The 16942-nt window shown below is 35.9% G+C and overlaps 1 protein-coding gene across 18 annotated transcripts in view; it reads left to right on the top strand.

Annotated features, from left to right (window-relative positions):
* Positions 1–16942, top strand: part of LOC133516798 (eye-specific diacylglycerol kinase) — a 342395-nt gene that overhangs the window by 250245 nt on the left and 75208 nt on the right. For all 18 annotated transcript variants that reach the window (XM_061849758.1, XM_061849756.1, XM_061849755.1 and 15 more), the window contains one exon: positions 3538–3741. In XM_061849758.1, coding sequence (XP_061705742.1) covers positions 3538–3741 — 204 coding nt within the window. The remainder of the gene's footprint in view (positions 1–3537; positions 3742–16942) is intronic.

Genomic DNA, 16942 nt, shown 5'->3' with positions numbered 1-16942 from the left:
CCTTTTCAAATAACTTCGAAATGATCGGTATCAGTGTTATTGGTCTGTAATTACTCATGAGAGCTTTATCTCCCTTTTTAAATAACGGCACTACTATGGAAACTTTTAGAGCGTCTGGAAATTTTCCCAACTCAAAAGAAACATTCACTAAATGGGTCAAATCAGGAACTAGTTCCTCAATGCATGCTTTTAAAATCCGGGTTGTTATTCCATCATACCCCGTAGAGTTCGTGTTTTTCATTGACCGAATTATATTACTCACTTCACTGCAGCTTCCAAGGAATATGGTGGGGGCTATGTATTTGGTATTTGTGTTCCTTAAGGCTGTCGTTTCATCAGTTTTCGTAAGCTTATATTAAGAGACTTTAATTTTTAATTTGTTCAGGTTGTTATTTTAATAATTTAAATTTGTGATAGTAAATACGAATCGCCGTTGTAGGTGGAGGTTTTTTATGTGTACTTTCTTACTAAGTCCCGGTATCTCGCTGCTATTTATAACTTTTCGTTAAGTTCGCGGACGGCTGGACCGATTTGGCTAATTTTGGTATTGGAATATTTCTAGGTCCAGGGAAGGTTTGAATTTGAACGGTGAAAATTTATGGAAAGAATGCGAGGAAAATAGCAAAAACAATAATGCTATTTTTCTCAAACTTGTAATGAAATGTTGACATGACTTACTTCAAATTAGGTCCGGAAATACCAGGTATATCAGGTGCGATGAGTGGAGATGATATGTAAAGGAATTTCATACAGCCTTACACACCTAGGCCTGTAAGGCAACCTTCTTTTGTTTTTAAACGTCAAATTATGGCACGTCTTGGCATTCAACCATAAAAAACCTATAAGCAAAATTCTGCCATTATGGTTTTTTGTCTTTTTTGTGTTTGTTAAATATTAATTCAGGGTTTCAAACGGGAACAAAAATTTCATTATTTTTGCGCTACGACGCACGGTTTAGGAGATACAGCCCCATAAAGTTTTTTTTTTCAGTCATGCAGAAATCTTTATAGGGCTGTCTCCTAAACCGTGCGTCGTAGCGTAAAAATAATCAAATTTGTGTTCCCCTTTTAATAACCCGAAAGTAATAATAACAATCATCATCATCAATCATCATCATCATCCTATTATTTAAAATTATTTCATTGCAAGTTTGAGAAAAGCACTATACATATCGCGGCGAGAAACGGGGTTGCCGGCCACGTATCCCTCTATATCTACTTGGCCTGCAACCCTTCGTTTCCCGTCCTCTATAGTAATGTACTATTCCCATACAAACTGTTCCTATGACGACGTGTTCAATACGAATTTCTGCATGTTTGCTCTGATAAAGATGAAAATCGATATCTGAGGATCCTAAAGGACCTTTATAATGAATATGAGGTCCAAATTAAACAAACGCCCGCCATCTTAGATTTCTGCATTTTGGCTCTGATCGAGATGAAAATCGATATCTAAGGATCCGAGCGACCCTTCATTATGATTCTGAGGTCAAATTTGGCAAAAACGCCCGAGATCTAAAATTTCTCCATGTTTGCTTTTATATGATGAATGATGATCATGATATATATTTTATATGATGAGAGCAAAGATGGAGACATTCAAGATATCGGGCGTTTCATTCAAAATGGAGGGCGCTTTTACCAAATATGACTTCAGAATCATAATGAAGGGCCGCTCGGATCCTCAGATATGGATTTTCACCTTGATCGGATGAAAAACTCTAAAATTCAACCCGCGGCATTTTTTTTAAGAATATAAGAATTTCCTCAGTCCTAATATCCTCAGCGCCATTAGCAAGTTTCCTGCCTATTATGTGACAGCTGTTGGTCGGTCGTAAGCGCCGCGCCGCGTCGCCGGGTAGTTGAATGTAAGATTAATGAGCCGCGTCGCGCGCGCCTCCCATTATCGCAGCGGTGGGCCACCACTGCCGCCGCGAGCGCGACAAAAGACTTCGAGCTCGTCGCCGACTAATCGCTACATTAAACAACTTCGTGTTCTGACCATAGAAATAGGATGAACAAGAACGCCTGTCAAACTTCAAAAGTGCGATCAAAAATGAAATGCAAGTGTGTGCGTAAATTATCTATGTGAGATCAAAAATAGTGATGTCATGTTACAACATACAATTAATAATCTATCGGTGTTTGACTGCTTTATCGACTACTTTTTCAAATGTGTTTGTTTTATTTATTAAAAAAATGTTATACGAGTATTATTACTATTATTAGACCCTATTAGCGCCTATAGGACCTTTAATTTTCTTTTTTTTTATTTGTATTTCACGCCTTTTTTTACTGCGAGTTGGGTTGGGTGTCGTGTGTACGCTGTGTACAAGTATAATCTGTCGCTATCTGTGTTTCCTTGTGTTAGCGCCGTTAGCGGCCATGCCGTGGAAAAGTGGCCAAAATGTTAGTACTGTGTTGGAAAGTGAAGTTAAAATCTACCGCTAAACATATGCACCTTCAAAAAAGATATTATAACCATCGTTATTAATTTAAGTCGGTTATAAAGGTTAATATCTTAATGATATCTTGTGAAGAAATAATGACATACCTATTAATATACCGACGAGTTATCGAAACAGTCATATGAACATTTTCTCAAGCCCTAGCGTAAAGTAACAGTTTAGGTTTTTACACAAAAGGTTCTAAATTATTGACTAATATGATGAAATATTACCAAACAACTGAAGAAAAACTTATAATTAATTGTATAAAACGACTTTTTACACTTTTTATGCTGTTAATTTGACAAAATATCGGAATATTTGGAATAAAGTTGCAACACGTTGTAAATAGGTAATTGTTCTATTTGTTTTACTCGGTTTGTATTAATTGCAACAGGAAATAAGTACTTAGTAGGTAAAAACAAAGTATCCGGGAATCAAACTGTGGCTTTGTATTTAAAATTCGTTAAGAACTTAAACGCTAAATATGTACAGAGAATATCAAAATACAAATTAGCCACAACCATGACGACACATGGAATAATCATTTTTAATACTTTTTATCAAGTAGGGTACCAGCCCGTGTAGCCAACGTGCCAATCGTTAACGCTCCGTATAGCGAACGAAACGCAACTGTTACTGTCGCACTAATATAGCAGAGTGATAGAGAGAGATGATTACGATACGCTACAGAGCGTTAAAAGTTAAAATAGGTTATGCGGCTACCATAAATTAGACTGCCATCCTGTTTCAATACCAATACAAAGCTTCACTAATTCATGTTTCTACGGAAACCAAGTGCAAGTGAACTAGCAACCCTTATAGTTTCGTCATGTCCGTCTGTCTGTCCGAAGCTTTCTTCTGTGATCGTTAATGCTAGAGAAATGCAATTTGGCATGATATGAATATATTAATAATTCATGCCGACAAAGTGGTAAAATAAAAACTTGAAAAATATTTCTATTATCTATGTAAGACTCGTTTATCTAGATTTTTAACGCAGGACAATGCCTGATATTGATATTAATCACCATGCCTGTGTCACCCTATATTTACACCATCAATACTAATATAAACATTTATTTGAACAGAAAATCGGTACCCGCATGAGGTGCTCAGCGTGCAGGATCATCACGCACGAAGGGTGCCTCGACGCGCTGCTCAACCGCCTCCAGTTCGCGTGCAAGCCGACCTTCCGCGACGTGGGCGTGCGCCAGTACCGCGAGCAGACCACCATCCACCACCACTGGGTGCACCGCCGCAGTGAAAAGGGCAAGTGCAAGGCTTGCGGTAAGGTCAGTACTATCAGTGTACACCGATTTATAACGTGTAGAACTGTAGACCAACTTCGAACAAAAAAAAATGTGAAGATCTCGGGTAGGTAAAAACAAAAGTGACGACGCGACAGATTTAAGCATGTTTGCTAAGGGTTGCGCCTGGGCGGACCGTCGCCGGCGAGCAAAAAATATTAGTTAGTTATATTTTTATTTTATTACTCAAGACATTTTTTGGTACAGTACTGGTAGTGGCGCTGCAGTCGGGATTTAGAATTGACGCAAAAAAAATCTTTTACTTTTCCTACTCGGAATATGAAACTAATTGCTCTTAAATATATCGTCAGTATTTTTGTAACAACGTGTATAATTATCATAGACGTCTATTATATACATATATGATACTTACCATTCTATGTTTGTACCGGAATTAAAATAATCAAGAAATTTAAAAATAAAAGAAATGCCTTCGAACAGCCCTGCGTCCGAGATTTTGAATTCCGCACGAGAATTATAAAATGTTCGAAGTTGGACTACTGGGTCTAAAACAAACACCTTCCTTATACTGTGGTACTATACATAAACACAGAACACCTCAATTTAAGTATGAATTTTATGAAGTGATTTTTACGGCTCAGGCCCTATTCTGTTAAACAAACGCCTTTGTTTCTTTTATGCAGCGGTTGCCAATGCTACCGCCACTGACTGAACGGGAATAAACTCGTTTAACAAGCCATTTTACCGTCCTTTTTACAGGTTGTCTTGTTCTGATTAGATAAAAGTTAAAAAAAAATGTTTGATGCGAAAAAATCTTATTTTCTATGGGTCAGGTCATAACCCTCCCTCCATACAGAGTCCAACAAAAAAATTTCATGTCAAACAAAAAAAATATGTATTCTACTTTTTCCTACTCAGAGAATGATAACGAATATGCCGTTAAACGAATCCCCACTATGTTTGTTACACCTTTTATATGGTGTAAATTCAATTCTGTTTAGTGACAGGCGTCAGGCGTCCTACATTACCGAAACTCGTTATCTCAGAATGAGCTGTTCTTTGGTTGCGTTGGCACGCGCCTACCATGCCTCTCCATAAAAGAAACAATGGCTTTTTAGTTAACAGATTAGGGCCTAAGCCGAAAAAATCATTTCATAAAATTAGTACTAAATATACTAGACGGACCACATAAGACCGAGGTCACCGCACATATTCGCTCCCGTGCAAATTTAGTATGTAATAAACCACCACCAATTTAAAAAAAATAAGCTTTAGTGGTGTACCTGAGCTATTATAGTATAAAATGGCGTAGAATACGACCCAGTCGTGCTTAGGGGTCACAAACCCGCTAGTATTTTTGAAAACCGGTTTTTCGGTTTTTGTACATTACAAAACCGGGTTTTCCGGTTTTTCGGTGATTTTTCGGTTTACATATAAAAAGTGAAAAAAACTGCATTTTATGAATTTAAACTTTAATATTCAGTCATTGAACAATGAATATAAAACATTTTTTATATCTTATAATTATTAGGAACAAAAATTAAAAACAAAATAACTAAAATAATAACCTCCATGCACTTCTGGAACGCAAAATTAACTACAAATAGTTATCATTATAACACAAAACACAGAACATCGTATATTCCTTTTACGAAAGTAAATACTTATTAAATAAACTTAACATTTGAGATCAATATTAATTTCTTTCATAGGTTAAGTTATGAAATTGGAGATCAGTGAAAAAAATAATGTAATTATAATCCCTCTTCTCGCCTTCTTTCAGCCAGGCAATTAAGAATAAATCTTTATAATAACCCACATATAGAGATATTCGTTGCAGGGATAAGTACACATTTGTTTGCACACATATAATTTTCAATTTTTCATAGTTTGCATTTACCTTGTGGTTCGTACAATAAAAAGTTCGACTGCTAGTATTAGACTATTGCTAATAACTTTACTAATTGGTAGGCTAAATCAACTATCAAGGCAAGCGATTATTTTTGGTTTTTCTTTACGAATTGATAATGGGACCTTAGGATAGAGACAATGTCTAATGTATCATTACTATACGTAGGGTAGGGCAATTAGCTAATTTTTATTAATTCAATTGTATGTTCTATATTTACTGATAAACTAAAATCAAGTATTTAAGTGTAAAACCGAAAAACTCGAAAAACCGTTTTTTTCAAATTTGAAAGCCAGTTTTCTCAATCGACGAAAAACCCGGTTTTTCCGGTTTTTTCGGTTTCGGTGAAACCGGTTTTCTGACCCCTAGTCGTGCTGCTTAAAGCGTCGCATTTTCTAAGTAATATTGCACTGTGTGTGGTGACCTTGTGTGCTCTTTGTAAACGGTTCACAATGCGGTGTCTGTGTTGTTTGTGTACATAAACATCAAACATATTTCAGAAAAAGGTATCTTCTGTGGACAGTACAACAAAAGTTATTGGGTACGTAGGTATATCACGTTTCTCTTATTTGAGTCTCAAGTACCTATGTAAAGAAAAAATGTACCGCTTCTGTAAGCCCTGCGTAAAGCTTTTGACTATCTTAACTTTGCCATATCTACAGAAAAGACGCGAACGAGTTAAGCGTACTATAAATGTGTATGACCCATAACTCTGTTTGTAGACTAACTATTGCATGACCGACTCTAGAGTAATGAGACGTGTTGCTTTGTAACATATATAATTTGTATACATTATGACGTGATTTCATTGCTCTTCAGGGTGCCGACAACTTGGTACTTTTTAATTGCTACTGTGTGATTTTCTTTTGTTTTATAATAATTCCTCTACACCTACATTTACAACAAACATACCTTATGATGCTCCCACACTGCTACTATATATAGTTAAGTAACATTGTGTGACAGAGGCAACATAATGAAACACTAATACTACTGGTGTGGGATCACCATTTACCACAAATATCAATTAAATAAATCGCATCAGTCCATGGGCGTAAGCGGGCGTCTCCAGTACCCCAGGCTGGAATCGAACCAGCGTCCGCCGCCGTGACCGAGGTGGCCGACTGGCTCAGGCGCCTGCAGAGGCAGCACCCGCCAATTCTATTGCCGCCAGATGCTAACTCGCCCCCACAAGATGGGCCTTAAAACGACATCTAATACGGCTCACAGCCAATCTGGTGGTATTATTATTACTGAACTCGACGTCGGTATTCAATGTTAAGCATTCGCTAATTGATCGACCAGTATGCTAGCTATTTCCGTTATTAAGTCAATTAAAGATTCATTATACACGTTACAGAGCGATCAATATACTTAGTTAGGTCATAAGTTCTGTTACAAATGTTTTGGCTTATAAAATGTAATACAAATACAAAATACAAATACGTTTATTTCATTACTTTTTACAGCAGTTCATAGGTATAAATGTTAGGTAGGTAAGTAGTCCATCTAGAAAACATTTTTTGCCATGAATTGAAAGCTTGTTTTATACTGATCAAAACGTTATATAATTAGTTTAAAATTTAGATATCGTCATTATTTACTACTTGTTTACTTTGGGATTATCGTTAGACGCAAATACGCGGCTGGATTGTGAAAAATTATACTTTACCAAAGGGAGTAAAAATCAGTGTCACATTAATAAAATAGGTGCAATTGTTTATTTGTATGAACCTACTTTATTATAACGTTATTTTATCACCAGCAGTTAGTTCTCTGACAAGTCTGTACTTCAGCTAATACCCTTCAAACTTAGGGTATTTTTCAGTTATACGCGATTTTTTGACTCCCATCCTACGAGTACACGTACAGTTGCAGTTTGCCAATACCAATTCACATGATATAATTATATTTTAAGAAAGATAAAATATCAGCTTTTATTTACTGTAAGATTCAACCATGGAAACAAGAAAAATAAATAACCAGGGATCAAAATCACCTCGAACAGGTCGCGTATTTTACAAGCTTTAATTTAACTTGCCCTGTTAGTATGTATGGGACAAACCTTGTAAGTTAAATTTGACCCACTTCCCGGTTTCCGATGAAGCTGAAAATTTGCACACATATGTAAATCGGGTGACAATGCAATATTATGGTACTATCAAGCTGATCTGATGATGGAGACAAGAGGTAGCCATTAGGAACTCTGTAATAAAACAACGCAACCTAAATGTGGGTTGGAGTTTTTAGAATTGTCTCGATGAGTATTAGTTGCCTGTGGAAAAAAAAGTACAGCCAGCGTTAAAAGCTTGTACGGTCACGTCTAAAAATATCGATACGAAAAATGTGCCAAAAATATGTATACATGACTTTATTGCCCATATATTAAGGTAGTGTACACATATTTTTGGCACATTTTTTGTACCGATATTTTCAGACGTGACTGTACCAAAAATGAAATTTTTGCCAAAAACTTATTTTGCATGGTTTTTTATAACATTTTTCTGAATATTACATAGAATCCGAAAAAGCAGGGGTGGCCGAGTGGATATGACGTTCGACTTTCAATCCGGAGGTCGCGGGTCCAAATCCTGGCTCGTATATACCAATGAGTTTTTCGGAACTTATGTACGAAATGCCATTTGATATTTACACCAGCTTTTCGGTGAAGGAAAACATCGTGAGGAAACCTGCATATATCTGCGAAGAAATTCAAAGGTGTATGTGAAGTCCCCAATCAGCATTGGGCTAGCGTGGGGACTATAGCCCGAGCCCTCTCGCATATGAGAGGAGGCCTGTGCCCAGCACTATATGGACCAGCACACTGAGACGTATATAGGCTGAATTATATTACATAGAATTATGCAAAACTGAGACAGCAAATTACGTTTAATTATAATGTAAATAATTCAGCATTAAATAAGCTTTCAACCTATATATTATATGAATAGTAAGGGATCTTAACCTTTAGCTTTTCTATCAGACAAAACCTTTTTGACAGAACTTACGACCTGACTAAGTAGTAACGCATCGAACGTCGATTTGATAGTTTATTAACACACCTAATATAATAATCATTAAGAAAATCACGGTTTTCGTAAAAGGCCTCTGAAATTCAGGAAGCGCTCGTGTTATGCGTTAACGAGAACTACGAAAACGTCGTTAGACAGAGGGTTTCTCGGGCCAACTCGGCTTTATTAGGTCGTTAATAAATTAAGGAGCTATCTTACGCCAGGTGGACCTCCGGGCCTGCGGGCGAGTGAAAGTCCCGAGTAATTTCAGAATAATTGAAACCGTAGGATATTAAATCATTGATATTTTACGGCGCCGTATTCCGACAGTGACTGCAAATTCAGAAAAGTAATTTATATTCGTCTCACAGCACATTTATATCTGAAAAAGTACAAAGTAGACAGCAGGTAAGTTGATATGTGTTTAATAGTTTTATATACGCATCGAGATTTTTTTGTAAAATAGTGTATCACAGGGGGGTGGGGGTGGGAAGGTGGAATTATGAAGGGGTGAGATCGATAGAATTTCTATAAACGGTTATCGGTTATAGAAACTACATGGGTATAGCTATGAATACGTTCTTAATGATCGGCAAAAACTAAGATTTTCGAACGTGTAAAACGTAAACTGACTCTCGTGCGAACCTTCCTAAGATAAAGGAGAAAAAAGAGTTTAGCTAAATATGTAGGTACAAATTTTACAGTTTCCCGACCGGTGTATGTAGTTTGCAGTGCTTATACATTTTACATAAGGTACTTTTTGATCTAAAGCGCCACATACAATCTCACACAGCAAAGCTTGCACTATGGGTACTAGGCGACGTTATACATACTTAAATATATGAATACATACTTATATACGTAGAAAATACCCATGACGGATGCATAGCTGAATGTGCAAGTCGCAAAATGTGCACTAATCCAAATCGCAGAAGGTGTAGATCGTAAAAAGAGCAGGTCGCAAAATGTGCAAATCGTAAAACGAGTAGGTCGCAAAATGTACAAATCGTAAAATGTGCACGTCGCAAAATGTGCAAATCGTAAAATGTGCAGGTCGCAATATGTGCAGATCACACTGTACTCGTAGATGAGAATGAGAAGTCTTCTTGAATTCTCTTCATCCGGGCGGGTCACGGGTGTTCAATACCCGAGTAGAGCCGATACCGCAGATCCGGACGTGAACTTAACCTGGACCTTAACCTTGTCCTAGAGGAAACGATTCTTGGCGGGCCCGTGTAGTTGTTAGTACGACTTTAAAATAAGAAGTTTTTCCATACGGAGGAAGATTAACTGTCAAAAATGTTAATAAGAGCACTCTATTAAAACACACTAAGGTCCATTTTCATTTGACAGGGTTGAAGGAGGAAAACGAAGAGCCGAAAAGAGAGCAAAAGAGACCACTGTCCTTTTCTAAAAGTAGTCATTGGTTAAAAAGAATAATCTATGATAGGTGAATATATTATATAAAATACGCGAAGAAAATAATAGAATAAACAAGGACATCTGAATATTTAATCAACGTTAATTTGTAACCAACACGGTAGCCATAGCAATACGATAGGAAGGGACAGTTGTTAGTTAATAGTTAGTTATATTATTATCTGCTTGCACATTTTGCGATCTGCCCATTGTGAGATCTGCACATTTTGCGATCTGCCCATTATGAGAACTGCACATTTTGCGATCTGCCCATTATGAGATCTGCACATTTTGCGATTTGCCCATTATGAGATCTGCACATTTTGCTGTTTGCTCATTGTGAGATCTGCACATTTTGCGATTTGCTCATTTTACCTAACCTGCACATTTTGCGACTTGCACATTCAGCTATGCATCCCTATAGTTTTCATTTAATGTCTTTCTTAAGATCTACTTCCACGATTTTTTTCATATTTTTTGGACATATGGTTCAAAAGTTAGAGGGGGGGGGGACACTTATTTTTTTTCTTTCGGAGCGATTATGTAATAATATATTCACTTTATCAAAAAATGTTTGTTGAAGATCCCTATTAGTTTTGAAATACCTTTCCAACGATACCCCACAATGTAGGATTGAAGCAAAAAAAAAATTCACCCCCACTTTACGTGTAGGGGTGGTACCCTAAAAAAAATTTAATTTTTAGATTTTATTGTACGACTTTGTCGGCTTTATTGATTTATATATCCATGCCGAACTTCAGCTTTCTAGCACTAACGACCACGGAGCAAAGCCTCGGACAGACAGACAGACAGACGGACATGGCGAAACTATAAGGGTTCCTAGTTGACTACGGAACCCTAAAAATGTTTTTATAAATACAAATGAGTTTGATTCATACTTCTTTATCCCCACCTTTTTCAAATCGGGCACGAGCAGCGGTCCGATCGTAAGCCATTGTTTATTAATAATGCAAGGCTCTTAGTGGGAGTTCAATGAATAGTACGCACCAAAGAGCCAATACATATTAATTTCGCAATGTTCCTTCTGGAGTAGGTCCATGAAACTTTTGTATAATGTAGAATATAAACTGGTTCATTATTGAAAAAAAAATGGTGTGTGTACCATGAGCCAAACTTGATATACAGGGTGATTCTTTTTTTATTTATGTTTTTTTTACAAGAATTTAAATGGTTAGGGGGTTAATATTTTTTTAGCATATAGCTTTTAGTCTTATCAATATTTGTACAAAATTTGAAATTCGTCACTTTCATAGTTTAGGAAAAAATAATTAAAACAGTTTTGGGGTTAATCGGGTGTTTTTCACCCCCAGGGGGTAACAGAGGGATGAAACTTTGTGCAGAGTATAACCTCCCCAAAAGGCATCGTTTGATTACAGTTTCGGCCCAAAATCGCTGGGGGCAATTTTTCCTAGGCTATCCTGCTACACCCTTTACAGCACATTCGTATCATTTTTCTGATAGTAGTTACAGGACTATCATGTATATGTTATAGATTGCATATATATTTAGAGTTAAGGAGAATTTCAAAAGTATGATATATATTTTCAAAATTGGTGGCGGTTCCCCGAAGTACCTCACTTCACGTTAGACAGCCTAGACATGAAAGCAGGACCTTATTATTAACATACTTTCTCTTAAATTTCAGGACTATTCTAGAGATTTCGATCTTTGCCCTTCGATTGTGCTAATGGGATAAGATTGAAAATCGTCGAGTTGATGACGATAATACCACAGTGACATTTGCTCGCTGCACACACTTTCGTACTTGAAGTGGGGATTAAATTAATCAAAGAATGTTGGGACAGCTAAATGGCAGTTGGAACAATTTTACTAGCACCAAAAATATTACTCATGGCTTGGAACTACGTAGGACGTATTATCTTAACCCCACGATAGTCACGTAAAATACTGGTTGTCCAGTGGCAAATTTCCGATTTCAAATCCAAATAATTTTCGAACTCATAAAGGGCTAGGGAGATGCAAATTTTTTTTTTAGTATGGTGAGTGTTGCGGATTGAGGAGTGACAATGGATCGCTGGCCAGCTGAGAAGCGTGCACACTTAACTTTTTCTACACGTCAACTGTAATGGTTGAGTTAAGATTTCGTATACCAAACTATAATTGCGTACTTTTCGTGTAAGGACTCAACTATAAGTTTCATTTCGATACGCTGTAGTCACCTGTAAAAAAAATTACCAATCACGTGCCACTGCGCTCCCATAAAAAAGACTAATTGAGTGCGGGGCGAGGTGCGAGAGTCGCGCGATACTTACCATTAATTATGTATTTTATAGTAAATTGTAATTTATAGTAAAATGAATTATTATTTAGAAAAAGTTTGTATACAATAGTGATATAATCAAGCTTTTCATTCTCGTACTTTACTTAGGCAACTCAGCAAGCTTCGTTTGCCTAAACACGGTACTCGACTAAAACGCTCTCTATTTATCACGATTAAGATACTATTTTCTTGTTTTTATATTTTACAAATGTATAGTTTTTGGATTTATCCCTGTACTTTATTTTGTGATGTAAGACGATATTACTTGTCAAATTTCACAGTTCTAGATCGATTGTTATATTATTAAAATAAAAACTTTATAAAAAAAAATTGTAGTCCACCAAATTGCATGTACCTTCAAATTACAAAAAAAAAAACGCTTTCTGGATTAAGATATTTTCGTTAAAATTGCTTTATGTGGTACTTAATTTATGTCTATTTTTTAATTTATTTTAAAAACATTTGAAAAGTGTCTTGTACACTTAAAAAGAGGCACCTGCAGCCCAGTTAACATTGTTTGTGCTTAATCAATAATCATTTTTATTTATTCATTATTTTATCATTAAGTATTAGATCAACAGGAAAGGCCCTAAAAATGTCTCAAAGGACTGTAAACCTGAGTGAGTATAATTATCGTTTTACCTAATTTGAACTCAATACTACGCGGCCCCGAGATGAAGGGTTTTGACAGACAGACAGGCAGACGGACGGACAACAAAGTGATCCTGTGAGGGTTCTGTTTTTTCCTTTTGTCGTACGGAATCCTAAAAACACCTTTTTTCAGTACTGGAAGAACCCAACTTTGATTTATGAATTTCAGAACAGGAAGTTAAAATCAGAATCATTAATAATTAATTTGAATATGCGCCCTTATTGTGGTGCACCGTTAACAAAACTGATTGAAAGCTCGGTAGAAAATTTCAGTGGCAAAAAATGAAATCTGAATTCCTCTTCTTTTTATAAAAATAAATCGTTATGGTTTATATATTTTAGTTTTTTTGTAATCAAATTTTGAAGTCTGATATCTGCCACCGGACACCCTGTACACAGTGACGGTCATAATGACCAAATAGGAATAACTATATGTTTCGTTATATGGCCACTTTGGCGGTCACTATCTATCTGATGTTAACTCCCACGCAAAACAAACCTACTTGTTGCATTTGCATAATAATTATATACCTTTACGTTTAGTCGATTATAAACACTGTCTGCAATTGATAACTAAAACAATAATATTACTTTGCTAATCCGCGAAATAATAATGTGCTAATCAATCAGTGGTAACCTGGGGCCTTATTCGAGATGCACAACTGTCAAATTTCACGTCCACATCAAATCAACACTTGATTCTATCGCATGTTGATTGTATCAAGTGTTGATTCTATCAACTGTGGATATTATCATTTGGAACAATCAAAACTCATTCATAGAAAAAATAATCAAACAAAAATCAACTTTGTTTATTACTACTATATAGTTTGAAATGGCTCTGAACTCGAAGTGGTTCGGTTTGATTTGATTGTCACCTGACTGTGGATTGCTAATGTCAAATTTTGACAAGTGTTGATTTTATTGCTAGACTTTATTGTCCATGGGCTTGGGCACCATCTTGGATTTTTTGACGTACGACAGGGAATACCCTTCCTTTCCTACAATATATGGCATAGAGTAAAGCGTCTTTTTTTTTAAACATAAGTTTACAGGAATCAGCGACATCTTGTATTCGATAGGATAAGTAATGCGCTATGAACAATGCTGCGGCGAGTAGTGAAACTGTACCTGACAACGTCAATCAATTAAAAAGTGACCACACAGTTGATGGTCGATAAAGGCGATTATTAATTGAATTTTAACGACAATAAAGAACTATTGACATGCGATCTTTTTGTTGAACCCACACCTACACGTCGAATAATGCTCGCTCCACATATTCTCCTATAAACGCTCAAAATTGTAAAAAAAATTGATGCAATTTACTCCGCACCCAGTCTCAAGTTGCTTCTAAATCTAAACCACATTCACGAACCAAGTTGTAACCTAACACATCTGTAAATATAAGGCATATGATTTAGAAATAAAGTCCGTTTTTTTTAAATTACGAGATGGTTCATGAATAACTTTATTACTATAAAAATAATACTACATTTGTCAAAAAAAATTTCTGTATTGCGCTATTACATAATGCATAAAATTGATATAAAGATAGGTACCATAGTAGCTCGCTCACTTGGTCTATCAACAACTATTTTAATGCTCTTTGTACTCGTATACGCGACCCCATTTTATGTACAGTCGCCATCAGATATATCGGAACGCATGTATGAGATCTCAAATTATTAAGATAAGACCTACTGTACTGTCTATATTACTTACCAAGACCTAAGTACCTATTATTTATATGTACCTACACAAAGAGAATTCCTATGTTAAAAGGAGATTAAATACATATTTTGTTATTCAACTACAAATAAAATAAAATTTATCTTTTTCAGTAAACACATTTTTTTACCGATTTCTTTAATAAAATAAAACATTAAATTATTATGTGACTATATTTCATTGTCTTCGGTGTAGATTATTTACTGATGTTCCAATTTCCTGTATCAGTTTGGTACCAGGAAATATAAAAATTACACCTCTTCAAAAACTTTGCTGGTAGTTCGACATCTGTAAGTTTAAATATAAAACATGATAAAAACACTTAAGTCAAAAACGTATACATAAAATATTTGCCCTATATTCTGGTTGCTCGGTAGGGTGCCCAGAAGGCTGGGTGCATTTCCGCGCTGGTTAACAATGCTGATCCTCTGGTCACCAGAAGCCTATATAAGGCGCTCTCATAGAGCCACGCTAGTGCCCTAGAGTTTCAAATTCAACCCCAAGTGCCACAAATATGTAGTTAAGGGTTTAAATTCTGGATCAAGAACATTCGCTAGTAAGGCCATAGGTATTAGAAAAAAATAATAGTAGGAGACGGCCGTGGTCATGGTAGGTGTGTACAGGTGGGCCAGGCAAGCTCTGAAATTATGCACCTATTTTACTATAACTTTGTTCACCTGTGTATATTTACTGTTTCCATGATAATCATTTTTAATATGTAGCCCGTGTAATCGGGCTGTATAATTGGTCTCATATTTTTTAACACAAAATCATAATTATAATTCAATAATTAATGGTGTTTTACATATTAATCATTAATGTACCTATTTTGCAAAATTTTCTTGCATATAATAATATTGTTTACTTCAATTGACGTGTTTATTATTTTCGTTACTATGTCAACGTTAATACTTAAAAAATTATAACGTGAAGGTTGAGTCCGCAGTACAGTTACAGTTTACGTACATAGTGGCATTAGCACAGTCGGATTAGGACCAAACTCGAAATGTCTGAACAGTCATGAAATTTGGTATGTATATACGCCCCTTAAAGGCCCCTTTTTCATGCCCACACCATTTGACATTTGGGGACCTCGAGGAACCGCAGCCATCTTGGAAAATGTGGACCATCCAGGAGAAATTCGCGTTTTACTCTAAATCTACGTTCTTTATTCAATAATCGTGTAAGGCAACATTCAAGCTTATAAAATTCTACATAAAATAGTTTTAGACATCTTTGCGAACAAAAATGATCTTGCTTTAAAAAATACTTGCTAAACCCAGATTTAGCCCTTATACCCTTTCATGGGATATTCTCTTAATAGAAAACTTGGAAGAATAAAAATTCCACTTTTAACTATACATTTGTACATAATCTACCCCAATATCAATATTTTACTTGACTGCAACTTAACCAGAAAGTAGGGTTATGGGTATAAGTACTGAGGATTCAGGACACCCTGTAGCTTAGGATACTGGACGGATTTTTTAAATGACGTATTATTTAGCCCTAAACCTTTTTCTTCCGTTAATTTTAGTAACTTTGTATTGCATAGCACTTGTATACTAACTGTGGATCTACTGATGTCTGTTTTACTGTAACCCGCTCAATAGTTTAGGCGCTAGAAGAAAAAATATGATTTAATATTCGGAGTCCTCTCAAGGCGGCTGTATTGATTTTTCTTTAATAGAACAAGTAAAAGTAGGTTGTGAATGGCAAGAGGAATCTAACGATACGTCATTTAAAAAAATCCGTCCAGTATCCTAATACCTAGCTACTGGGTGTACTGAATCATCATAACCCTTACCACCCTTCTTTCTGGTTTAGTCACAGTAGAGTAAAATGTTAATATTGGGGTAGACCACGTACAAATGTATAGTTAAAAATAGAATTCATATTCCTCCGAGTTTCCTTTTAAGAGAATGTCCCCTGGAAGTGTATAAGCGTTAAACTTAGATTCAGCAAGTATTCTCTATAACAAGATGTATTGTTCTGCAAAGATATCGAGGACTTTTTTGTGTAGAATTTAATAAGTTTTAATGTTGACTGTTGTGTTGATGGTACACATTTTCCAAGATGGTTCGGATTCCTCGAGGTCCCCAAATGTTAAATGGTTTGGGCAAGAAAACGGGGCCTTTAATTTATATACATAATAAATTTCATGACTGTTACAGAGATTTCGAGGTTGGTCCTAATCCGATT

Source organism: Cydia pomonella, chromosome 4, assembly GCF_033807575.1.
Source record: "Cydia pomonella isolate Wapato2018A chromosome 4, ilCydPomo1, whole genome shotgun sequence".
Classification (NCBI taxonomy): Eukaryota; Metazoa; Arthropoda; class Insecta; order Lepidoptera; family Tortricidae; genus Cydia; species Cydia pomonella.
This window is presented reverse-complemented; position numbering and strand designations above follow the sequence as displayed.